General features: G+C 43.9%; 1 protein-coding gene across 2 annotated transcripts in view; it reads left to right on the top strand.

The window, feature by feature from the left end:
- Positions 1 to 26,450, top strand: part of CTPS1 (CTP synthase 1) — a 32,965-nt gene that overhangs the window by 999 nt on the left and 5,516 nt on the right. The window contains exons 1-13 of one of the 2 annotated variants that reach the window (XM_011955189.1): positions 1,538 to 1,673; positions 2,957 to 3,135; positions 4,479 to 4,649; positions 7,031 to 7,131; positions 8,248 to 8,364; positions 10,796 to 10,879; positions 11,396 to 11,476; positions 15,559 to 15,710; positions 17,021 to 17,153; positions 20,863 to 20,951; positions 22,009 to 22,103; positions 22,958 to 23,020; positions 25,884 to 25,927. In XM_011955189.1, coding sequence (XP_011810579.1) covers positions 1,666 to 1,673; positions 2,957 to 3,135; positions 4,479 to 4,649; positions 7,031 to 7,131; positions 8,248 to 8,364; positions 10,796 to 10,879; positions 11,396 to 11,476; positions 15,559 to 15,710; positions 17,021 to 17,153; positions 20,863 to 20,951; positions 22,009 to 22,103; positions 22,958 to 23,020; positions 25,884 to 25,927 — 1,317 coding nt within the window. In that variant the 5' untranslated portion in view covers positions 1,538 to 1,665. Of the gene's footprint in view, positions 1 to 1,537; positions 1,674 to 2,956; positions 3,136 to 4,478; positions 4,650 to 7,030; positions 7,132 to 8,247; positions 8,365 to 10,795; positions 10,880 to 11,395; positions 11,477 to 15,558; positions 15,711 to 17,020; positions 17,154 to 20,862; positions 20,952 to 22,008; positions 22,104 to 22,957; positions 23,021 to 25,883; positions 25,928 to 26,450 lie in introns of those variants that run through there. The other variant, XM_011955190.1, reaches the window with a different exon arrangement.

Genomic DNA, 26,450 nt, shown 5'->3' with positions numbered 1-26,450 from the left:
GGGGCTAGGCGGGGCGGCTCCGCGCGGTAGGACGAGGGGGCCTGCAACCTCTCCGGCCCTGGGCCCCGGGCTGGCCTTTGGGCCCCACGGCTTCCTCCCTTCCCGACTGCCGGGAGTCGGGGCGCTGGCGGTGTATAGAGCTCACCACGTTTGCGTAGCGCCCTTCTGTCCACACTCGTTGCAGTTTCGAATCCTCAGTGGCCCTGTGACGCGGGCGGCGTGGAGATTCTCGCCCCCATTTCCCGAGGTGAGAACCCGCGTTGCAGGCAGCTCAAGTGACATGACTGAGGTCTGCACACGAGTGATGGGGGCTGGCACTTCATCTCATAACATTGAAAGAAAAAGCATTTTCCCCCCTCAATCTTTGTTGAATTTTCTGATGTGTCTTGATTTACGTTACTTCTGTGCCGGAAAACCTTGCACCTTCCGTCACCTTCAGAATTAAGTTCAGATTGGGCATGCCAGTTTGTACATGATCTGGCCCTTGCCTACCTTTCCAGTTTGTCTTCCACTATATATCCCTCCCTCCCCGCCTTCCGCCTCTTGGCCTTACCTATGTTCTCTGTGGCTGCCCCGCACCTGCCTGTTCACCCTGTTCCCTTTCCTGTACTCTGAGTCTTGCAGTCAGTCCTTCAAGGCCCATTGCAAGTCATATCTACAAAACAGGAGCCGCTTGGATCTGCCCACTACCCCCGGGACTTCTCTTACCTTCCTCTGATGGCCATGGTACTGAAAGCAAGCTCTCTTCGTCCCCCTTTATAGTCTAAACATGTTTTCTGTCTGCTTCCACCATCACTGAATTACTCATTTATTTGTTTATGTTTCATCTCTCCAACTGGACTGCCAGAAAGTTGAGATACGGGCCCAAATCTGATTAATGTTTATAGTCCCCAAGCACAGTAGCTGTCACGTAAGTCAGTAGCCCATAAGGATGAATGAATGAGCCTCCCGCCTGGTCTTTGTGTACGTTGGCATATTTATTGCCAGGCACTGAGACTGCAAGAATCTAAAGAGAGAATCTAAAGAATGTAAAGAGAGATGTTACCCTCTTAGAGTAAAATTGGGACAAATCAAATGTAATTGGATAAGATGAATCTTTTGTAGAAGTAACTCACTCAGGGTGGCAGAGAAATTTCTGGGATCATCCAAAACTTAGGGAGACCAGGGTATAGTCTCAGAGATATGTCTGGTTAGAACATACGTAAAATGTACCTAAATCTGATTTTCATGTGTCAATAAGGAACTGTAAAGTGAGAGACTTAGGGTCAGATAAGCTTGGAGACACCACATACTGTATAGCAGTGATGACAGTGCGAGTTTACTTACTAAACACTCCCAGGATTCTTGTGTTAAATGACTTGGTTTAATCAGCATTTCTCTGATTTATATCCATAAAACCCTTTTTGAGAATCCCATATGCATTTTGTTGAAACCACGGAGTGTGCTTTTGGAAATGCTGCAGCAGAGGATGGAAAGAGCCTTTGGAGCCGGGAAGACTTCTGAGCATTCTTCCTTCCCTGCCAAGTGTGTGCTTTCCTGCTCTGGGGAGGAGGTGGGGCAGGGGAATGCTTCAAGCACAACTCCCTAGTTTTCTTGTTCCTTAGTTTATTTTTATCATAATTTTGCTTCACATGGAACGTTCCTGAGGAGGAAAATGTCCTGACCATGCCAAAGTAAGCATTTTCTGCTACTTTCCAATTGTGTTTTTCATTTTGGTCACATTTGGGTTTGCTGACCAAATAGACGATTCTGGACCTCTGAAGCTGGGGACCAGTGATAAATCCTCCGTGGTGAACCTGTCACGGTCTCTTCACCTCTTGTCAATGCTGTTTTCACCTGCATCTTGACTTTGCTGCCCTTACATCTTTTTTTATCTCTCCTTTCCCTGCCACTGTGGCACACTCTTTGGATTTAATCTCATCTCCCCTCTCTGAGTCCTCTGCCCATCATGTGCTTCAGACTGGTTTCTTATCTGATGTCCCTCTCCCCCAGTATTTACAGTCTCTCTTCATTGCATGCCTGGGAGAGATTTCTGACAAGGATCAAGTTATTGTTAAATTATAGAAGAGAACTACTTTTTTTTTTTTGAGGTAGTCTTATTCTGTCTTGCACGCTGGAGTGCAGTGGCGTGATTCCAGCTCACTGCAACCTCTGCCTCCTGGGTTCAAGCGATTCTCCTGCCTCAGCCTCCTGAGTAGCTGGGACTACAGGCGTGCGCCTTCACAGCCGGCTAATTTTTGTATTTTTGGTAGAGATGGGGTTTCCCCATATTGGCCAGGCTGGTCTCAAACTCCTGACCTCAAGTGATCCTCCTGCCTCTGCCTCCCAAAGTGCTGGGATTACAGGCATGAGCCACTGTGCCCAGCCAGGGAACTCCTTTTAATTATAGGAATTTTGGTTTAGCTGCAACCACTTTTCAGTGTTGATGTTCTTTCCTTTTAGTCTATCTTTTATAACCTAGAGGAGCTCTGTTTTCTTGATGATACATTGTAGTTTAGCCAAAGACATTATTTATTTCCTGGAGAACTGGAGTGCTGATCCAAGTTTGAATTTTTTTCCCATGTAGGGAAAACAATGAGGCACCTGCCTGGTATCTCAGTGTCTGGCAGGGATGTCAGCAAACGTTTGGGTTGTAGTGTTATATCAACCAGCTTAGAGCTGGTTTTATTAGGTTGACTCTGAAGGTTATTAATTGTTAAAGCTTTAAACAAAAAACTATGTTATTAGAGTAGCAGTTGTTTTTCTACACATATATGACTAAAGCCATTCAGTGATCCAAGAAATGTTTGTTATGATCCTATTTAAACCTGAAGACAATCTTTTGAAGTCCTGTGACAGAGAAACTAAGGCTTCAAGAGGGTTCATAGCTAATAATTGGCAGAGCCAGTATTTGAACCCAGATGAGTTTGGTTTGTTGAGATATATTTATTTCATCTGTAATTTTTCTCTTTTCCAGGTCAAAGAGTAAAATGAAGTATATTCTGGTTACTGGTGGTGTTATATCAGGAATTGGAAAAGGAATCATTGCCAGCAGTGTGGGCACAATACTCAAGTCATGTGGTTTACATGTAACTTCAATCAAAATTGACCCCTACATTAACATTGATGCAGGAACATTCTCTCCTTATGAGCATGGTAAGCACAGTGGATTTCTTCATAGTAACCGCATGTGGAAGAACATGTCAGCACTTGGGAACTATGTGCAGTTTGCATAACTTTTATTTTCTGCCTTCTAACAGGTCCCTTAATATAGCAGAATGATACTTTTTTCACCTAGACAGGAAGAATTCTTTTTTTTTTTTTTGAGGCAGGATCCCACTGTGTCCCTCAGGCTGGAGTGTAGTGGTATGATCATGGCTCGCTGTAGCTTCCACCTCCTTAGCTCAAGCGATCCTCTCACCCCAGCCTCCTGAGTAGCTGGAACTACAGGTGTAAATCACCAGGCCTGGCTAATTTCTAAATGTTTTGTAGAGGTAGGGTTCCACTATGTTGCCCAGGCTGGTCTTGGGTCCTCCCACTGTAATCCCGAAGTGCTGCGTGTTACATGTGTGAGCCACCATGCCCGACTGCATTTTACTTCTTTGTTGTTATTGAGGACCTATCAACTGTGTGACATGTGACTGTGGCTGTTACTTCAAAGATTAATTGCTTAAAACTGGGAGAGATGTTAAAACATACCTCTTGTTTTAAAATTCTGCATTCATACTCCTACTCTCTAGCGTTGAGGTGAAAATCTACAAGCCTTAAGTGTCACTAGTGCAGAAATCCTCATGTAACAAATAGCAGCAGGAAAAGATCCATACACTTGAGTGATATTTAATACAGAATTCTTGAGCAGAGGATGAGTTATCTCTCTGAGGGAGAAAATGAGACATTTTTTTCCTTTCCTGTGTTTGAGCTTGTCTCCTATTGTGGTGGTAGGAATGAATCATTCTGGGCAAAATTTCTAGAGTGAAGTTTCATGGAATGAATGTGCAACAAAGGAATGGGGGAAATGTGTGCAGTTTCACAAATTTGTTTAGAACAAAAGCAGAGCTCAAAAGCTGATTTTTGTAATCAGCACAAACTTAATATGCGTATATCCAGGCTTTGAATCAAATATTTTTATCACACTTTAAACCATATTATGCTTAATTAGGAGACTTTTCTGAAGGCTCTTTTTTCCCTAGGCAGCAGATGCTATATACTACTGTAAGGTCCTGTATACGCACAGCCCCTCATTCCCTCCCATACCTTGCTGTTTTATAGCTTTTCTTAAGAATGAGTTTGTTGACAGACTAGAAGTATGAAGTTACCTTTTAGAGAATATCTGGTAATTTTTCTTTTTGTGTGTCATATTTAGTTTTCTAGAAGTGAATTTCTGTGCTTCCTATCATGTAATTGCACACGTTGTTATGAGTGTTTTATTTCAGAATTGCAGTTGTGCCAGGGTATAGGTATTTTTCACTTAACCTAAATGGTTTCTCTGTTCACTGCAGGTGAGGTTTTTGTGCTGGATGATGGGGGGGAAGTAGACCTTGACCTGGGTAACTATGAGCGTTTCCTTGATATCCGCCTTACCAAGGACAATAATCTGACCACTGGAAAGATATACCAGTATGTCATTAACAAGGAACGGAAAGGAGATTACTTGGGGAAAACTGTCCAAGGTAATACTGGATTTACCTTTAAAGCTTAAAAGTCTTAACCAGTTTAATTTCTTCCCCCCTCCCACCTCTACACAGATGTATAATTCCCTTTTGAGTACAAAAGTTTACATTGTATGTGATTTCAGCATGAAACTCTCAAGGTATTGTTACTGAAATATGCCTTCAGTTGAAAAATCAGAATTATATTGTTGTTTGCTAAAAAAAATAATTTGAAGAACCACTTCTTCATTGAAGCTTGTCAGTCCTGCCAAGACAGCATGATATGAGTCCAGAGAACTGTTGTTTTTACACAGTAATGAGTGTGAAAGTGGTAAAGGCAACTCGATTAGGGCATTAAGCCAGATGGCATGTATGTGTGCATCTGGGACTTACTATGTATAGAAGTGAGAAGGAAATGAGCATCCATTGTGTATAGTGGTTTCCAGGCCGTTCATCAATGCCATCTGGCCTAGGAGGAGCCTGAGAAGTGGGTTTCTGGGTCCTCCCAAGCTTTCACTGGCATAGCTTCGTTTACATCTATTTGCTGTTTCGGGGTTTTGTACAAGCATTCATTTAAGGAAAATGTTTTGCTGCTTTAAAAAGGTGGGGATGGAAAACTACTGATCTAGTATAATGGCAGTGGCCCAAATTTGGAGGGGTTGCTGAAAAGTGGCTTTAATCTGAGTTACGAGAGCAAATCTGCTTTTGGCTTTAGACTTTACTGGCCTGAAAGCTGAGGGTCACACTGACAGCTGGCTCTGGTCTGGGGCTGCCCTGGTGAGATTCTGGGCTAATTGGGTCATATTTGGATCTTAGCTTCCCCTCTCACTAGCTTTGTGAACATGGGCAAATTAACCTCTTCGAAATGTGGATTCCTTTTCTGTAAAATGGAGACAATAACAACACCTACCTCTCTGGGTTGTTAGGAGGATTAAAGGAAGTCAAAGTCAATGAAGTGTTTCCCTGACTTCCTGACACATAGAAAGGAATCAGGAATTAGAATGGTTTTGATTATACAGTTTGCTGTTTATTTATTCATCATCCATCAAATTTGCATTGAATGCTCACTGCAGTCAGACCCTCACTGGTGCTGGTAATGCATGTGATGAGCAAGACCAGAGAGGTCATTGCCCACACGGAGGTTACCTGTGGGGGAGGCAAACAACAAACATACAACACGAGACGTCTGTCAGAAGCTGTGAAGAAACCAAGTGGGGTGAGGACAGAAAGAATGACTGGGGAAAGCCATTTTGGGCAGGTGGATGGGGAGCCTCCCAAGAGAGGCTATGTGAGCTGAGAGGCCAGTCACAGGGAGAGTGGAATGAGAAGTGTGGAGGCGCAGGGCTACGAAGGCTTGGTTGGTCCAGGAACGGAGGGGAGGCCGGCATGGCTGAGGCAGAGTGACCAAGGGGGATGGTCAGAGAGCGGGGGTGGTAGCCACAGCCAGGTTCTACCCAGTCTCCGCCACAGCAAGAAGCTTGGAGTGTACTCAGAGAAGTGGGAAGCCACTGAAAAGTTGAAGCGTGGGAGTGATGAATTCTGACTTGAATTTTAAAAGATCACTTTGACACCATGTGTGGAGTAGATAATGAATATGCTCCTGCGTGAGGCAAATGAATATCCTTGTGCATGAGGCATTGCTGTAACTGGAGTGATCTGGAGTTAAATAGTAATCTTCACCTTTTAGGAACTTGCAGTCTGTGCCCAGCAACTATGATTTTTGAAGTGTTGAGCAATTGCTGGCATTCTTTGAGCACTGACATGGCAAGTTGCTCTACCGAGCATTTTACAGCTGCTGTCTCACAAAATTTCCACAACTTAACATGCTGTTAAGCTTAAAATGGTTAAAACAAGCTTAAAATAGTTCTATAATTGACCCAAAGATCCACAACTAACGAGTCATGGGACTGAGGTTTGAATCCAGACATTCTGACCCCGGGTGCTGTGCTCCTAACGACTCTGCTGTGCTGTGCTGGCTCGCTGCAGTGGATTGTCTACCCTTTGGTAAACTGGAAACATATGGAACAGGGTCCCAGAAGTCTCTTGTTCTCCTGGAAATGCACTGAAGTGTAGTGTGCCCACCTTCACCTGTGAACAATATGGTTCGCCATACTGGTGTGTGACTCTGCACAGGGGCATGTGCGCCCGTGTGGCTCAGGACACTACTCTCAGCCTTGCTCTGTTGCAGGGCTTCCAGCAACAACTTGGACATCTGGCTGCAGGAAGTGTGAGCTCAGAGATTTGTTGAGGCCAGTTAAAGGGGGCCTCAAAAGTATTTTTATGACCCTATTGCTACTGTCTCCAGGCAGAGTGTGCCGCAGTTTGTTTTCACAGTCAGTGCGTTTGTCTCAATCAATGTAGATGGACAAGCGTAAGTTCCCTGTTTGTTTTCTTTTTCCCAGTTGTCCCTCATATCACAGATGCAATCCAGGAGTGGGTGATGAGACAGGCGCTAATACCTGTAGATGAAGATGGCCTGGAACCTCAAGTGTGTGTTATTGAGGTTTGTATGATTCTTGCACATGTGAACAAGTGTACTCATCTCCTTAGTCAGCCGTCAACAACTGATAAGACAGTTCCCAGTGGAGCCCTTGGCCTTCTTATCTGTGTTGGTGCAGTATGTTGCAATGTGGCATTTAAGGGCATAATAACAGTCGTGTGGAATGGCCACGCAAGGGAAAACCGTACTTTGCCCAAACAGTGCTCCTGTTTTTTTTTTTTTTTTTTTTTTTTAAGCATTTATAGATTCACTTAGTACTGACTATTCCCATGAGTAGTGTGACACATTTTCATCTGTCTCTTGAGCAAGTCAGCAGATCTTTCGCTTTCTTCTGGCAAGAGCATTCATCTCTGAATGAGCTTCATTTGGTTTCAGTATCTGTACTCCTGCTGTGCTGATCCTAGCTGTTGGATCTCAGTGTTCCTCAGATAACGGGAGACTCAGAAGTTCCAGCAGTTTGTTCATAACTAATTCTTTTTTATTTTGAGACAGGGTCTCACTCTGTCACCCAGGCTGGAGTCCAGTGGAGCAGTCATGGCTCACTGCAACCTTGACCTCCTGGGCTCACGTAGTTCTCCTACCTTAGCCTCCCAAGTTGCTGGAACTACAGTGTGCACCACCATGCCCGGCTAGTTTTTGTACTTTTTTGGGAGAGGCAGGGTTTCACCATTTTGCCCATGGCTTTTGAGCTCAAGCCATCTGCCTGCCTTGGCCTCCCAAAGTGCTAGGATTACAGATGTGAGCCACTGTGCCCAGCCAACTGATGCTTTTCAGTATAAAAATTATTTATAGTTAACTAAGGAGATAAGATTTAGGTTTTTTTTTTTTGCTTTGTCACTGTGATACAGATAACATTCCTGACACCTCTCTCACCTGACCTTTTTCTTGAAATGATGTGGAAAGTTCCACAATAACCTTTGGGAATGATGAGCCTGTCCAAAAGAGTAACCTTTTAGTACAAAGAGATGTCTAATTCCTGTTAACTAACATTATACAGGATTAGAGAGTCCACGTTACATAATTACTCATCAGTAAATCAGGAAGACAGACAGTTGTTAGAAAACTAAACTGCCAGGAAGGGTTTAGTGCCTAACCTCTGAAATAACTTTGTTCTTCTAGCTTGGTGGAACCGTGGGGGACATAGAAAGCATGCCCTTTATTGAGGCCTTCCGTCAGTTCCAATTCAAGGTCAAAAGAGAGAACTTTTGTAACATCCACGTCAGTCTAGTTCCCCAGGTAAGTAAGACATTGAAAGTTTTACTCTGGGAGAGATGGAGAGGAGGGAGGAAAGGTAAACTGGAATGGTTTTCACTTATTGTGTAGTAGTTTTCACTTGAGGTGCAGGAAGCAGAGAATAAAGAACTTTGTAAGTTTATATTTGTTACAATCATACTTTTTTGAAAAGGTCAAATAGAAAACATTTGAAAAATCAGGGCAGTTGCATTTGCAGATGTAGATTGGCCGTGTGCATTTGTCTTTACAGTATGGTAGAACTAGAGTAAAGAGGCTGTTTTTAAAGACAAATCTTGTGGAGAGGAGTCAATAGTAACAAAAATTAGGAAGCCGGAAAGCAGATGGATGCATAGAAACCGGCTAAGCTGACCTCGAGTGCCAGATCTTATGCCTGCAGCAATGAAAGCAGAGAAGCAGCCCTGTTTGCCCTGCAGAACCCCAAAAGCTCAGGAGCGGGATGAGGGTGGGCCTTATGTAACTACTGCTTCAGAAGACTCAGACCCTGACATCTTTTTCCTAAAGTGCACAGTTGGGCATTAGCCTCCTCTCACCTTGGCAGAAGACTGGAGGCTTGTTCTCTGGAGAGGGTTCCTGGATGAGCAGACACTAGGGACAGTTGAAGGCAGTAACACTGGACTACAAACATGGGGTTGTGTGTAATGTTATGCTGTTGACACTCCTTGCCTTCTTCCACCACTCGGTTCCCAGAATCGTCATGTTCAGGCTTGGCCATTCCATGTGGGAGATTTTAAGATTGTCCTCTGGGGTATGGATAGCCCAGGATAAAAGACGCTGGCTCTGGGGGCTCCCCTTGAAATAAGCCAGCCAGATTTTCACCAAGACAAGCCTACCCACTCACACAGAACTTACAGGTAGCATTGGAGCAGGCCTCCATACACTTGGAGAGAGCATCTGATAGGTAAGAGACCAAGCAACAGAAAGCAACTTACAGGGAACTGAGACTCTACAAGCAGAGGAAACTTTAAAAAAAAAAAAAAAACCAAAAATGACCTGTCATTACTATTCTTAGAAAATTAAAAGGAGATAAGCTATATCCATTAGATAAGAACTGGATGCTGTAAGAAAGAAACATTGAGAGAACAGAAAAGAATCCTTGGAAATTAAAAATTGGATAGCAGAAATGAAAAAGTTAAGAGAAAAGTAAGTTCAGGAAATACCCAAGGAAGTACAGCAAAAAGACTAAGAGATAGAAAATAGGAGAAAAGTTAAGAAAAATTAGAGGACCGGCTCAGAAGTTCTAATTTCCAAATAATAGGAGTTCTAAAGAACAGAGAAACGGAAGTATAATCTGAACCCCAGGGGTCAGCAAACGATGGTCTGTGGGCCACATGAACCTACCCCCCCTTATGGAAATCAAGTTTATGGAAATACAGCTGCGTCCATTTGTTTATGTGCTGTCTGTGGCTGCTTTTGCACTGGAACAGTAGAGTTGAATACCTGTGGCAGAGACTGTGGCCCACAAAACCTAAAATATTTATCATCAGGCCCTTTACAGAAAAAATTTTCTGACCCCTTATCTGAACAATTCAAGGAAATTTCTAGACATCAGTTTCTGGGTTGAAAGGACCCCCTTGGTGCCTAGCATATTGGATGACAGATGACCCACACCAAGGCATATTATTATGAAGGTTCAGACTAATGGGGCAGAAGTTCTAAAAGGCTCTAGGGAGAAAAATCAAGAATCATTGTGCCATTGGACCCCTCAGCAATAATACTGGAAGCTAAAAGACAGTGATGCAATTTCATTAAAAATTCTAGTGGAGGCTGGGCATGGTGGCTCCCACCTGTTATCTCAGCAGTTTGGGAGGCAGAGGTGGGAGGATTGCTTGAGCCTATTGAGTTTGGGACCAGTCTGGGCAATGTGACAAGACCCTGTGTCTATTTAAAAAAAAAGTCCAACAGAAAATGATTTCCATCCTACAAGTCCATATGTAACGTCTATCTGTTAAGTGTGAGAGGAGAATAAAGATAATTTAGTCCAGAAAGGAAAAGTGTGGCACGTGGTTTGGGAACAGTATTTAAATACTTCAAAAGGATGTAGACCCAAAAGAGGGCTGCAGGCACAGGAAAGTGTCTAATGGGGGTAGGATCCTCATTTAACAGGGAAATCAATAGAAAATGTCTCCAAGTAAATGTGAAGAAGTAGCACACCAGCAAGATCAGTTGAGTTGAAGGGCGATGGTTTCTAGGGATTGGAAAGGGGAGAGTGGGTGAGGGCTGATACTGCTTACAAGCTCTGTAGAACCATTTGACTCTAAAATGCAGGCATGTGTAACTTTGATAAACATAAAAGCTAAATTATGTAAGTGACCAAATGATTTATTTTCTTTTTAAAAGAGGTTCAAGGAAAAGTCATACTTGAAAATTCCTTATCAGAGGGAGACTAACTTTTTTTTTTTCTTTTGTAAAATAGCCAAGTTCAACAGGGGAACAGAAGACTAAACCCACCCAGAATAGTGTTCGGGAACTTCGAGGGCTTGGGCTTTCCCCAGATCTGGTAAGATTTCCTGATAACTGGTTTCAGTGTAATCTTTTATGTCTAGTTAAGATCACTCTTTCATGACAGACAAGACCGTTGTCTTGTTGGCTTGCTTTTGATAATTGATGATGGAGAAAATAGGATTAGTGCTTTGAACTGGGCTGTAGTTTGCAACATGTTCCTGCTTGGCATGTGTTAGGTCTTGTACTCCCCAGACCTTATTTTTCCTCTCAGTCCTTTTATTCTCATTTTTACTCCTACCTGGGAACACTAATGGAGGAAAACCCCAGAGCTCCTGTAGTTCATTAATGTATTCCTTTGTACTGCCATTCTCTTATATTTCTCCAGTTTGGCATTTAGGGATTTTAGCTTTGGAACGGGTCATAATATTTTTATGGATTATGTGCCTGGTGCTGAGAGTTAACATTTTCATTCATCTTAACGATGTGAAGTCTGTTTTAATTTCAATCAGGGAAAACCCCTACTTTTGTCATCTTTTCCTTCTGTCTAAGCCGTCTTGTTCTCTACTTCTAGGTCGTATGCAGGTGCTCAAATCCACTTGACACATCAGTGAAGGAGAAAATATCAATGTTCTGCCATGTTGAGCCTGAACAAGTGAGTAGAAATTCCCATCTCTAATAAGTTGTTTTTTGCTTTTAATTGTTCTAAAGCCTCTTGATGAGTTTCATGAGGCTTGTGTTACTTTCTAATTAGAGATAGTGGGCTGTTCCAGAAGAACCCATAGCCATCGGCTCTGATTTGCCATTCCCTGCCTCTCCTGGTTCCCCAAACACACTTGTGTCCCTCCTGCCTCTTCTCTGTGCCTTGTTGTACTTTGTGCTCCAGCCAGGTGGAGTATCTTTCAGTTCCCCTAGTACCCCCCACTCTCCCTGTGATGGTACTTTTGCACTGGCTAATTTCTGTTAAGAACCCATGTCCCCCTCTTCCTGTTGGCTTGGCAGTCTCCTACTCACTCTCATCCTTCAGGTTCTAGCGAAGACAGTGTTGTTTGAGAAGCTTTAACTGCCAGACCTCCTGGCCCTTGGCCTTCAGGGTCAACTGCGTCCTTCTCTGGGCTCCTGTGTGGTGTCTCACCTATGCTGCCGGTGGGCCCATCTTTCTGGTGTGTGTGTGTGTGTGTGTGTGTGTGTGTGTGTGTGTGTGTGTGTGTGTGTACATGTGTGGTGTGTATCTCCCTTCACAGACTCTGAGCTTCTGGAGGGCAAGGGCTACCTCATTCAACTTGATGTTTCTGGTGCCTGGTGTCTAGGGTGTTGTAGGCTGTCACAGAGATCTTAGTGTTTTTGTTGCTGTACCTATGATGCAGGAAATCCAAAATTTGGAACCTGTAATGTATCTAAGTGTGGTGCTTAGTATGGAAATTCCACTGGTGACACATTGAGCATGTAGCTTTGGCCAGGTTTTAGATATTTCTGTCCTAGCAGGTGAAGGAAATTTAATTCTGTAGCAGAATAGGTTGTCATTAAAATTGCTCAATTTTTTTTTTTTTTTTTTTTTTTTAATTGAGACGGAGTCTAACTCGTGTCACCCAGGCTGGAGTGCAGTGGCGTGATCTTTTGGCTCACTGTGACCTCCACCTCCCAGGTTCAAGCGATTCTCCTACCTCAGCTTCCTGAGTAGTTTGGATTACAGTGTACCACCACTCCCCGCTAATTTTCGTATTTTTAGTAGAGATGGGGTTTCATTATGTTGGCCAGGTTGGTCTCAAACTCCTGACCTCAGGTGATCCACTTGCCTCAGCCTCCCAAAGTGCTGGGATTACAGGTGTGAGCCACTGCGCCCAGCCTTAAAATTATTCACTATTAAAAATGTAACAAGTATTTCCATATTTAAGTTTAAGTTTAAAATTTTTTGCTTTTTTTTTTTTTGAGATGGAATTTTCACTCTTTCATCTAGGCTGGAGTGAAGTGGAGCAATCTCAGCTCACTGGAACCTCCACCCCCTGGGTTCAAGTGATTCTCCTGCCTCAGCCTCCAGAGTAGCTGGGATTATAGGCACCTGCCACCATGCCCAGCTAAGTTTTGTGTTTTCAGTAGAGATGGTGTTTCGCCATGTTGGCCAAGTTGGTCTGGAACTCTTGACCTCAAGTAATCCACCTGTCTTGGCCTCCCAAAGGGCTAGGATTACAGCTGTGAGCCACCATCCCGGCCTTGTCTTTTTTTTTTTAATAGACGAGGTCTTGCTGTGTCACCCTGGCTAGAGTGCAGTGGTGCTGTCATAGCTCACTGCAGCCTGCGCTTAAACAGCCCTCCTGCCTCAGCCTCCTGAGTAGCTCATACCTTAGGCGGAAGCCACCATGTTCAGCTATTTTATTTTTTGTAGAGATGAGGTCTTGCTATGTTGCTCATGCTGGTCTTGAACTCTTTGGGCTCAGGCAGCCTTCTTGCTTCAGCCTTCCAAAATGTTGAGATTACAGGCGTGAGCCACCATGCCCGGCCTTGCTTATTCTTTTAATCGGAATGTTCATCTTACTGAATTGACTTGATATAGTCTGAATACAACTCTTTTATCAGGTACGTGATTTGCACATACTTTCCCCATATCTGTGCCTTGTCTTTTCATTTTCTTTTCTTTTTTTTTTTTTTTTGAGCTGGAGTGTTGCTCTTGCCCAGACTGGAGTGCAGTGGCATGATCTCTGCTCACTGCAACCTCTGCCTCCTGTGTTCAAGCGATTCTTCTGCCTCAGCCTCCCGGGTAGCTGGGACTACAGGCATGCGCCACCACACCTGGCTAAGTTTTGTATTTTTAGTAGAGATGGGGTTTTGCCAAGTTGGCCAGGCTGGTTGCGAACTCCTGACCTCAGGTGATCTGCCTGCCTCGGCCTCCCAAAGTGCTGGGATTACAGGTGTGAGCCACCACACCTGGCCTTCATTTTCTTAATAGTGTCTTTTAGAGCACACTTTTAAATTTCAGTGAAGTCCAATCTGTTTTTTTCTTTCATGGATTGTGCTTTCACTGTCGTATCTAAGAACTGCTTGCTTAACCAAGGTCATGAAGATTTTCTTGTAAAAGTTAATTTTAGGTCTTACAGGATCCATTCTAGCTTAACTTTTGTGAGTAGTGTGAGGTAAGGGTTGAAATTTTTACATGTGGATATCTACTTGTCTCAGCCCCATTTGTTGAAAAGACTATCCTTGGATACTATTCTATACTTTTTAAAATAAAGGTACATTATAGATTTATTAATCTTTATAAAGTTGTTTAGATTTATTTATAGCTATTCATAATTTTCATTACTACCGTGAACTTTTAAAAATTACATTTTCTGATTAGATATGGCCCATGTATAGGAGACCCTGCTGACCTCTGTCCATTCATCTATAGCCTAGCAACCTTACTAAAATTCTGTTAGTACTGATTGTTACCTGTAAATTCTTTTGGTTTTTATGGATAAGCAGTGATATTGTATGCATTATTCAGTGGCAACCGCTTCTTCTTTTCTGGTTCATTTTTTTTTCTTATCTAATGATAATTTGCTAATATCTTCAGTACATCATTGAATAGAAGTATTGAAAGTGACCATTCTGGCCTTGTTCTGGACTCTAAATAGTAAGCATTAATATTAAACCATGTGATGTTTACTGTGGGTTTTTTATATTGCCAAATGTTCCCTAATCTTAATTTACCAATAATTTTTATTATGAATTTGGTTTTGAATTTTTATCAAGTCTACATCTACTGAGGGAATTTTTTTTTCCTTAATCAATTTTCTATTAATGTGGTGAATTCCACTGTTAAATTTCCTAATGCAGTAGTTCTCAAACTTGACTGCACACTGGAATTGCTTCGGGAGCTTTAAAAGTACTGATGCCTGCCTTCTACCCTGAGAGATCCTAATTCAAGTGGTCTACGGGGCAGCATGGGCTTTTGACCTTTTATAAGCTCTGAATGATTCCAGTATGCAGCTGAGTTTGAGAACCACTGTTCCTAGTTAAACCATTCATGAGTTCGTGGACATGATTTTTTTAAACTACATTTGTGGTTTGGATCATGAATTTTTTTTTTTTTTAGACAGGTTCTGGCTCTGTTGCCCAGGCTGGAGTACAGTGATGTGATCTTGGCTCACTGTAACCTCCGACTCCCAGGCTCAAGTGATCCTCCCACCTCAGCCTCCCGAGTAGCTGAGACCATGGGCACATGCCACCACACCCAGCTAATTTTTTGGGTGTTTTTTTCAGGCTGGAGTGCAGTAGCACAATCTCAACTCACTACAACTTCAAACTCCCAGGCTCAAGTGAGTCTCCCATCTCAGCTACCCCCCAAATAGCTGAGACTACAGGCACATGGCACCATGCCTGGCTAAATTTTGTATTTTTTGTAGAGACAGTGTTTTATCACGTTGCCCAGTCTGGTCTCGAACTCCTGAGCTCGAGCAGTCCTCCTGCCGTGGCCTCCCAAAGTACTAGGATTACAAACATAAGCCACCTTGCCCAGCCATGAATTTTTTTTAAAGGACTTTTGCATCCATGTTCATAATAGATTGGCCACTAATTTTCTGTTCTATTCTTGAGTCTGTTTTAGTAATTTATCTTTATCTAGAAAATTGTCCTTTTCTCTGTTTTCAGAAAATTTTTTCTGTTTTCAGAAAATATTTTTACAAGGTCACATAGCTAGTAGGAGGCTAGAAGCCTGGTGAGTTTTTGCTTTTATTTAATAACTTGCTTTTTTCTGAACAGGTGATCTGCGTCCACGATGTCTCATCCATCTACCGAGTCCCCTTGTTGTTAGAGGAGCAAGGGGTTGTAGATTATTTTCTTCGAAGACTTGACCTTCCTATTGAGAGGCAGCCAAGAAAAATGCTGATGAAATGGAAAGAGATGGCTGACAGGTCTGCCTGCAATGAGGAGCTGGGAGCGCTAGCCTCCTTTACTTTTTTGTAGGGCTGGTGAAGCCAACTCTAGCCCTAGCACTTTTGCACTTTTGCCATCCACGCATTAGAAGGGCCTTTGTAGTAAGATATGTTCAGAAAGGATCTTAACTGTCACGTAGCTGTGGCACAGATGAGGAGATCCTGATAGGGCCAGGCCAGGTGCTAGGCCTCCAGACACTGAGTTCGGGTTATGTCTTAACATGCTTGTCCCTTACCAAGATCAGTGCAAACAGGCGTTCCCGTGGCAGTGGGTGAGTGTGCATACCCGAAGCCCACACGAATGGCTGACAGTGGCTGGAGCACTCCTGGGTACCACCCCAGAGATCTGAGCTGTGTTTGGGAATGTGTGTCTCACCCCACACCAGAAAGGGATCACATCAGGAGGGGATGTGTTGCTGCCTACTCCACTACATCCTTTTAAGGCTCGGTGGTGCTGTCACATCCCTTCAGAGATCTTCACTTCGTGTCTTAGAGCAATGGGCAGGCCTTATCTTAGTTGCAAGATCAATATGACGGCCTAGAAGCATTTGGAGAGGGCGTACTCATTCCATTGCTCTGTGAGAATCGTTTTTCGTTTCCACATTTTTCCTGCAGTCTTTGTCTGCTTACATGTAGCTACCAGAATGGCACGGTTTTATCATCTTTTTTCATAAAACATTATAAGCATTTTGTTCTGTTACTGTATTTTACAATGAAAACTTTTAATAGTGGGGACTTTTCTGTTTTGTGAATGTCCCATAATTTGATACTTGCTTTCATCCCATTAATTCTTGTGAATTGTCTGTTTATGTCTGTTAATTTTTTTGGCCTTTGGTTGAAAAAAACCTTGTGTAGGCAAATTTGTGAGATACTGAAACTGTCTCTTTATAAGTTTCAAAAAAAAAAATCTTTCTTTACAAAGCCTGCCATGTTGATCTGAAAATTACTTCCTCTTTACTGGTCTGTACACAGAACTCAGGTAATAGCCATTCCTGTTATATTCTTCCCAGATGTGTTTTTGTTGTTTGTTTTTGTGGGGGTTTTTGAGGCAGGGTCTCACACTGTTGTCCAGGCTGTAGTGCAGTGGTGCGGTCAGCTCACTGTAACCTCCAACTCCTGGGCTCAAGATCCCCCCACCTCAGCCTTTCAAAGTGCTGAGATTATAGGATTATGGGCGTGAGCTCACTCCTGGCCAGACATATTTTTTTTCCTCTTAAAATAGCTATTTTGGTCTCATGATGGCGTGTACCTTCTGAGTAACTGGATGTTTCTTGACGTTTGTTTGATAGATATGATCGCTTGCTAGAGACCTGCTCTATTGCCCTTGTGGGCAAATACACGAAATTCTCAGACTCCTATGCCTCTGTCATTAAGGCTCTGGAGCATTCTGCACTGGCCATCAACCACAAATTGGAAATCAAGGTAAGGAGGGTGGCACAGGTACAACCGACAGATGAGCAGGAAGCAGTCTGTAGTCTCATAGGTGCCGCATCATATCTGCTTTCTGTTTTTGGAGCTTGGAATTACTTTTTAGGGATTAAAAAGATTTGTGGTTGCTTCCTGGCTTCGAGAAGACAGTAGAGCATTTTCAGGAATTAATGAAGGGGAGAGATGGCTAGAGGAGAGGGTGAGAGAGACTTGAGTTCTTGGCTATGACTATCAGGTAACCAAATAAAATGCCCTGTGGAAATGGGGGCCGCTGGTGGACCACAGGCATGCTGCACAGTTGACAGCTGGAGGCTCTCGGAGACTTTGTTGGCATGTGGGCTGCCTTTCCTAACCTGTGCTCATCACTTATTGCAGAGTGGGAATGACAGTATTGACCTCATAGAGCTGTGAGGTTTTTCTGGGTTGCAGGGCGGGCACTCAGTAAATGGTAGTTACTGTGTTCTGGTCTGTGCCATGGCGGGCAGCAGCTGAGCTGGTGGAATGGTGGGGCACAGCCCTACTTATCTATGGGTGGCAGTAGAGTGTCATAGTTAAGAGCATGGATGCTGTGGCTGGGCGTGTTGGCTCATGCCTGTAATCCCAGCACTTTGGGAGGCCGAGGTGGGCAGATCACGAGGTGAGGAGATTGAGACTGTTCTGGCTAACACGGTGAAACCCCATCTCTACTCAAAATATAAAACAGCCAGGCGTGCTGGCGTGTGCCTGTATTCCTAGCTACTTGGGAGACTGAGGCAGGAGAATTGCTTGAACCCGGGAGGTGGTGGTTGCAGTGAGCCAAGATTGCACCACTGCACTCCAGCCTGGGTGACAGAGTGAGATTCCGTCTCAAAAAAAAAAAAAAAAAAGCATAGATGCTTAAGCCAGGTGACCAGGACTAGATTCTGGCACTGTCATCTACAAGCGGTGAGACCTAGACAACTTACTTAACCCTCTTTGTGCCTCAGTTTCCACATCTTTAAAAAGGGATGGTGATGGTGCCTTCCTTCTAGGGCTGTTGTAAGAAGTTCATGAATACAAAGTGCTGAGATTTATGCCTGGCATATGGGAAGCGCTATGTCAGCTGTCCTTGAAAACCCTCCCTTCTGCCTCTTTATTCCTTTTCTTCCCCGCCCATCAGCTGGAGCTTTTCAGGAGGAGATGAAGGTCAGAGGTAAAGTTGGATCTCAGTGCTGAGGTTGTAAACCGGGCCCCATGTAGCTGTCCCCACATTGGGGTTTGCTTTCTACTTCCCAGGTGTTTCAGCGTGAGAATTTAGTTTGCTTTGTACTGCTGGACAGGTTCCTGCAGAATGACCTGTTGTACGTGTTTTTTTTTTTTTTGAGACGGAGTCTCGCTCTGTTGCCCAGGCTGGAGTGCAGTGGCTGGATCTCAGCTCACTGCAAGCTCTGCCTCCCGGGTTCACGCCATTCTCCTGCCTCAGCCTCCCAAGTAGCTGGGACTACAGGCGCCCGCCACCTCGTCTGGCTAGTTTTTTGTATTTTTTAGTAGAGATGGGGTTTCACCGTGTTAGCCAGGATGGTCTTGATCTCCTGACCTCGTGATCCACCCGTCTCGGCCTCCCAAAGTGCTGGGATTACGGGCTTGAGCCACCACGCCCGGCCAACCTGATGTACATGTTTTAAGAATTTAAATCTCATTATACAGCCCTGACTTCTTATTTGCTAGTTCTTTCCATCATTCATTTATTTAATTCACTTGGAGTTAGTCTGTGGCTGCCATGTGTTTGTTAGGTGGCAGAGGATGAGAGATGAATGAAAAGGCAACAGTCTCTGCTTTTAAGGAATAATGAGTCTCTTAGGTAGGAAGGAGCACATAGGAGAGGCTGAACCTGCCGTGGCAGACACATGAGGAAGGCAGACTTCTTCCTCATGGAGGGACACCAGGTCGGGTTGGGTAGGATGGAGAAGGCTTGGAAGGGGCATTCCTGTTAGAATAGATAGAGCACGTCCAAGGGCTTGGAGATGTGGAGCCGTTGGAAACACTGTGGATGGAAATTGTGAATTGGAGGCTATCTGGAGATAGGCTGGTGTGAAGGCCTGCCCACAGTTCCATGAACTGCAGGGTTTAGGTAGGAGAGTGTAGAAAAATGGTGAACACCCTAATTTAAAAAGTGGGCACAACATTTGAACAGACACTTCCAAAAAAAGGTGTAGGTGATATACATGAAAAGGTGCTCAACACCTCTAGTTGTCAGGGAAATCCATGCACATGAAGTCGCATACCCACTGGAGCGGCTGAGTGTTAGAGAGGCTGTGGAGCTCTTACCTTGCTGCCGGGAGTATAAAATGGCACCACCACACTAGAAAACAGTCTGTAGTTTCTTATCAAGGTAGACATGTGATCCAGTAAGTCCATTCCCAGATACTCACTTGAGAGACTTGAAAACATATCCACAAAAAAAGATTTTTATTCAAATGGACAAATTATTCTTAATAGCTGAAATCTCAGAACAACCCAAATATTTATAGCCTGTCAGTGGATAAATTTGTAATGGTTTATTTATAAGTAGAAAACCACTCAGCAATGAAAGGGAACAAACCAAGCTGAACACAGTGGCTCAAGCCCATAATCCCAACACTTTGGGAGGCTCTGCTGTGGGAGGATCGCCTAAGGCCTGTAGTTTGAGAGCAGCCTGGTCAACATAGCGAGACCTCCATCTCTGCCAAAAAAAAAAAAAGTTAAAAAAGAAAAGGAACAAACTAATGATAAACACAGCAACATGGATGAACTTCAAAAACACTAAGCAAAAGAAGCCAGACACAAAAGGTTATATACTATTTGGCTCCATTTATATGAGGTTCTGTAAGAGGCAAAATGAATCTGTGATGATAGAAATTAGATCTGAGGTTGTTTGGGGTAGGAGGTAAGAGGGGAGACATTCTGGGAAGATGGTAGCTTACGTTTTGTTTTGTTTTGTTTTGTTTGAGACGGAGTCTCACTCTGTCACCCAGGCTGGAGTGCAGTGGCATGATCCCAGTTCACTGCAACCTCTGCCTTCCGGGTTCAAGCAATTCTCCTGCCTCAGCCTCCTGGGTAGCTGGGACTACAGGTGCGCGCCACCACACCCAGCTATTTTTTTTTTTTTTTGTATTTTTAGTAGAGATGGGGTTTCACCATGTTTGCCAGGCTAGTCTCAAACTCTTGACCTCAAGTGATCCACCCGCCTCGGCCTTCCAAAGTGCTGGGATTATAGGTGTGAGCCACCACGCCTGGCTCATTCTATGTCTTGGTTGCAGTGGTGGTCACACCTTCATGTGTATGTTTGACAAAACTCTTCAAAGTATGCACTTAAAATGCTTGTATTTTATTGTATGTGAATTATGCTTCAATATGGTAGAAAGAAAAAACCCACAAAAGCTGGGCAGAAGATAGGCTGAGGAGAGTGTCATTGAACAGAAAGCCCTCTAGAGTCTGCTGCAGAGGCTTAGCTGAGACCAGATCCTGAACAGAGTAGAGTGCGGAGAGAGAGATTTGGGAATTTAATGATTTTGAAGGAAACTGTTGTATTTTAAAATCTCATATTTAAAAAAATTTCAAGTTATTAAATGTATTAAGGTGATCACTTTAAAGCCAGAATTAAGGAAGACAGAACTTTGATAAAATGATAATATTATTTAAAAATTAAGAAAGCACAGCTTCGAGTCACGAGCCTGCTTTTCTCGCCTGTCTGAATACCGTCCAGTACATAGATTCTATGGACTTGGAGCCCATCACCTCGCAAGAAGACCCCGTGCGCTACCACGAAGCTTGGCAGAAGCTCTGTAGTGCTCAGTGAGTAGAGTTCACTGCCTTGGGTGTCCGGGGTTCTTTTAGTTTGTTTTAATGAAAAAGTCCTCTGTTTTCATGTGCTAATGGTAGGTAATGACTTGTTAAAATATTTTTTAATTATTGGAAAGACTACCTGCTGTCTGATTTAATCCTTTAAAAATACAGTTTGTCGTGATCATTGGATCTGAAAAGCTGTTTTGATTTTGATATTGTTTGCCATATGCATCTATTGCTGAGGCTTATTTAACGATTTTTCATCCAGAACATTTGATGAGTACCCATCAGTAGAATCTCATAAATTGTTTCGGCAGCTGTTATTTATAATAGTAAAAACATTAGCAAGAGTTGCTGGTTCACCAGAACAGTTGAATATTACGGAGGTGTACACCTTCTTCTGAGTCTTGGTCAGTACGGCACATGGAGCTGATGAAGAAAGGCCCCCTTCTTAGGGGAGCATTTTAAGCCAAGAGGTGAAATAAATTGTTTATATTAATATATGTATTTAAAATTATGGGCTGGGTACAGTGGCTTATGCCTGTAATCCCAAAACTTTGGGAGGCCGAGGCGGGAGGATTGCTTGAGCCCAAGAGTTTAAGACCAGCCCAGGCAACATAGGGAGACCCTGTTTCTACAACAAAAACAACAAAACCAGCTGGGTGTGTTGGCACATGCCTGTGGTCCCAGCTCCTTGGGAGATCGAAGCTGCAGTGAGCTGTGATCACACCACTGCACTCCAGCCTGGGTGACAGTGTGAGACCCTATCTCAAGAAAAAATAATTGTGGACAACTGAGTACCAAAGATAGTGCAGGAGCAGTATTGCAGTTATGTGTACTATCTTTTTCCCTTGCAATAAGCATGTTCTTATGTTACAAGAAAAGTCCATAGTTTTGTATGCAGTTTCTAAGTTCATAGTATTTACATACAATTCATTGTCCTAATAGCACAATGTATGGGGTTAATTCATGGCTTCAGTGTCTTGGTAATGGCCCCTTAGGTGGTTATTGCAAGCTGGACTGGTAGAAAAGGGGAGTTGCCTTTGTGGTTTGTTCTTTTGTGCAGTGGAGTGCTGGTTCCAGGAGGATTTGGTGTTCGAGGAACTGAAGGAAAAATCCAAGCAATTGCCTGGGCTCGAAATCAGAAAAAGCCTTTTTTGGGTAAGGAGCTCTGCAGTGCAGTCTTCACTTAGAGTAGGAAAGAGTGGGGAATGGTGCCGCATGGGAGCCGATGAACAAAGTGGGGGGATTACTGAAACGTGCTGTCTTTGTGGATAGGAGCCCAAGTAAAAAGCCTTCATGTTTCTCTTTGGAGACACATTCAGTCTTTTAAAATGGAAAGCTTATTTATGCTTATGAGCTTACATGTAGATGTTGTGGAATTTTGAGAGAATGAATTGTGAATTCCTGTCCATTTAATGAACCCAGCTGTTTGCAGCACACGTGATGTTGAGTTTTACATCCACTCACTTGGCACAACAGCTGACTGTAATTGGACAAAATGATTTTGGATGCCTCCTGGTGCTGTATATTTTAGTAATTTTCAACTTGAACAACTGTAAATAAAAAGAGGGTAAGAAAACTTGAATTTTAAAGTACTGAGGCTAGGCATGGTGGTTCACACCTGTAAACCCAACACTTGTGGAGGCTGAGGCAGGAGGATTGCTGGATCCCAGAAATTCGAGACTGTAGTGAGCCAAGATCGCTCCACTGCACTCCAGACTGGGCAACAGCAAGACCCTGTCTGGGAAAAAAAATGTACTGAATAGAATATCACTTACTTCTAAAATCAGATGACTTTGCAAATCTAGAATTTTCATCTACTTTACATGCAGTTTTTGAAATCTAATACAAGTAAAGTGTAACAGCAGAGGGTACTTGTTCATAGCAGGAAGTTATGAGTTTGCGATTATACTTCTCCGAATAAAGGACACAAAGGCCATTGCAGAGACTGCTGGGAAAAGTAGGAGCTGCCTTTTCAATGGAGCTTTGTTTGTTTTCCCCCCGACTGCAAGGTGTGTGCCTAGGAATGCAGTTGGCAGTAGTTGAATTCTCAAGAAACGTGCTGGGATGGCGAGGTAAGTGTGCATTAAGACACTCATTCAATTCCCACTTGTGTATTTCTGGAGGATATGAGGCCTGTTGCTGCCTAGGTGATCAGGAACTTTGGAGAAGGGCAGGCCTGGGTTCCCAGCTCCTCATGGTGTGCTGTAAGGGAGCTGCTTTGCCTCTGGAGGAACAGCATGGCTCCTCCACGCAGGAAGGAGGGAGCACAGCCAGACTCCCTCCTTTGCCTTCTGCCCCTGTGTTCATATTCTTGAGATTCTGTCACTTTGATCACCGTGGCCACCATCCTGAAGCTGGTGCCTGGTGAGAAGTCGTCGTCGTAAGTGAGGCTTGGGCAGTCATTATGAGAACCTGGGCTCTGGAGCTATTGAACCTGGGCTCAGATTCCAACCTTATCACTTATGGATGATTTTAAGCAAATTACTTAGCTTTTATGGGTCTCTGTTTTTTCTGTAAAATGGGAGTAATAATGGTACGCACATCACATGATTAAGGGAGATAATGTATGTAAATAGTCTCTAGCAGTGCCTGGAAAAGAGGGAAATGCTCAGATAATATCAGCTCTTCGCCTAGCTGTGTATTACTACGTGACAGACCTCCCTAAAACTCAGTGGCTCCCAACAGCAGTGACTTCTCAACTCAGTATTCTATGGTTTGGCTCAGTGCATGGGTTTTGGCTGCACGTGGTGTAGTATCTGAGATCGCACACTCCTGCCTTCCTTTCAGCTGTGAGCTCTGCCCAGCAGGGACGTCAGGATGCTCCCTCCACCTAGTGGCTCATCGTTCATTAATCCAGCCCAAACTTCCTCACACAGGGCGGGCAGCTGGCTTCCAAAATGGCAGGCCTACTGTGCAGGCACTTATCAGGCCTGCTGATACCACGTTGGCCAAAACAAGTCATGTGGCCAAGCCCTGACTCAGCGGGGAGGGGAATACACATGGGTGTGAAGACTGAGCATGCTGCGTTGGGGCCACCCATGGACTAGTCCATCACAGCCCATCTATTCTCTGTAGCCCACCCGACAAATACTAGATTTTCAGAAAGACCTTGTAAATTCTGTGGAAAATAGACAAAGTAACCTGAAGGAATGTAAAAGCAGTTTGACTTTATAAAGTACAAGTGACTCTGGTGGCCAGCATATGGTTTAGGGCTGGGTTTCATTCACCCTTTCCCTGAGAGGCTGCTTCACAGTGACCTGGGAGTGTGGCCCAGTTTGGTAGACGGCATGCCCTTGAGTGCTGGCTTCTGAGTCCTGGGAGGCACTGTCTTACCACCCGCCACCCCAGAGCTGCCTTTCTGGGCTCCCTGGATCCTTCACAGCCGCAGTAGAGCTCTGCCTCTCACTTAGGTTCCCAAATGGATAGGTGCCTTGGTGATGAGCTTACACTTCAGTTGAGACTGGACCCTGGTTCAGGCCAGAACAGTGCCCAGCATTCACATAGTAAAAGGAACTTGGTCCTTTGCTTTTTGGTCTTTAGTGGTTTTACTTTGGTTAGATGGTAAGTTCAATGAAGGATAGAAAGGTTGAGTTGAAATCAGTTAATTTCTGACTGAGCTATTGAGTGAAACAGTTGAGTTGGGCATTGTATTAGCTGCTGAAGATGAAAGAAGTATAGAAGAAATAGTACTTGTTCATCTTGGAGAGACAGAGTCTGAAACATTAAGACAATATAAAAACTTGGCTGGGCATAATCCTGTAATCCCAGCACTTTGGGAGGCTGAGGTGGGTTGATCACTTGAGGCCAGGAGTTTGAGACCAGCCTGGCCAACATGGAGAAACCCCATCTTTACTAAAAATACAAAAATTAACCAGGTGTGGTGGTGTGCACCTGTAGTCCCAGCTACTTGGGAGGCCAAGACATGAGAATCACTTGAATTCCGGAGGTGTAGGTTGCAGTGAGCCAAGATTGTGCCACTGCACTCCATCCTGGGTGACACAACGAGACTGTGTCTTAAAACACAAGCAAACAATATAAGAACTGTCACAGGCTGGGCGCGGTGGCTCATGCCTGTAAGCCCAGCATTTTGGGAAGCTGAGGCAGGCAGATCACCTGAGGTCGGGAGTTCAAGACCAGCCTGACCAACACGGAGAAACCCCGTCTCTACTAAAAATACAAAATTAACTGAGCATGGTGGTGCATGCCTGTAATCCCAGCTACTCGGGAGGCCGAGACAGGAGAATTGCTTGAACCCGGGAGGCAGAGGTTTCGGTAAACTTAGATCATACCATTGCACTCCAGCCTGGGCAACAAGCGTGAAATTCTGTCTCAAAAAAAAAAAAAAAAAACTGGTATAAAGATGCAGTATCTAATTAAAAATTACTAGGTTATGCCATTAGTTTTGATTTCCCCATTTTGTACTGATTGACTTTCCAGAAAGAGTTATACTTAATGGAAAAAAAATCAGCTGTGTGTGGGTTGAGTATTTTATGTATTAAAAATGCTATTTATTGCTGGTCTGGTGGCTTGCACCTGTAATCCCAGTACTTTGGGAGGCCAACACAGGAGGATTGCTTGAGCCCAGCTGTTTGAGACTAGCCTGGGCAATATAGCCTTTGTCTCTCCAAAACACGAAAAAACATCAGCTGGATGTGGTAGTGTGCCCCTGTAGTTTGACCTTCTTGGGAGGCTGAGGCCGGCGGATTGCATGAACCTGGGAGTTCAAGGCTGCAGTGAGCTCTGATGGCACCACTGCCCTCCAGCCTGGACAACAGTGAGATCTCGTACGGGGATGAGGCCAGGGGGATGCTATCTTCAGTATTTATTATAATCAATGATCTTAAACTGAGGAGGGAAGTTGTGTTTAGAGCTTAGCAATGAAACTATTAATCACTTTTGTTTGTAACTGTTTTCATAAGTATTTTGGTATTTCAGATGCCAATTCTACAGAGTTTGACCCTACGACCAGTCATCCCGTGGTGAGTCAAGTGTTTGAACCTCCACGGGGCTTAGAAGGGTGTGGAAGGGGCGTTTATGAACGTGATTGATGATTAGAGACAGGAAGTGAGACCGCTTGAGTCCCTCCCAAAGAACCCTGAGATAGGAAAAAGTTTTCGTTTTCATTATGTAATTCCTCCCTAATCTTTCCAATTGACCACAGCAAGTTTTTAAGACAGATACCAGCCCAGGAAACTGGAGGGGATTCCTGATTAAAATTATTCTCCATCCCTACTCCCCTCAACTCCCAGAACACGGTGTAGATGCTAATACAAGAGCCTGCATGTGTGCTTACTGTGTGCTAACCGCTGCTCTCACTGCTTTCATATGTCTATTACATATTAATTCATGGGATTCCCAGCCACAGTCCTGGGAGAACTGCTGGGATGGAGCACTGGTTGGCTTAACCGTATCCAAAGCTCTTCCAGGCTGGCGTACCTTGCGTTAGATTTCATGCCGAAGGCGTGTGGCATTCTCAGCCTGCTGTACTGTTAACGCACGTGG

This window comes from Colobus angolensis, unplaced genomic scaffold (assembly GCF_000951035.1).
Source record: "Colobus angolensis palliatus isolate OR3802 unplaced genomic scaffold, Cang.pa_1.0 Scaffold399, whole genome shotgun sequence".
NCBI classification, from domain to species: Eukaryota; Metazoa; Chordata; class Mammalia; order Primates; family Cercopithecidae; genus Colobus; species Colobus angolensis.
The sequence above is the reverse complement of the archived record's forward strand: the minus strand, read 5'-3'. Positions and strand labels throughout refer to the sequence as shown.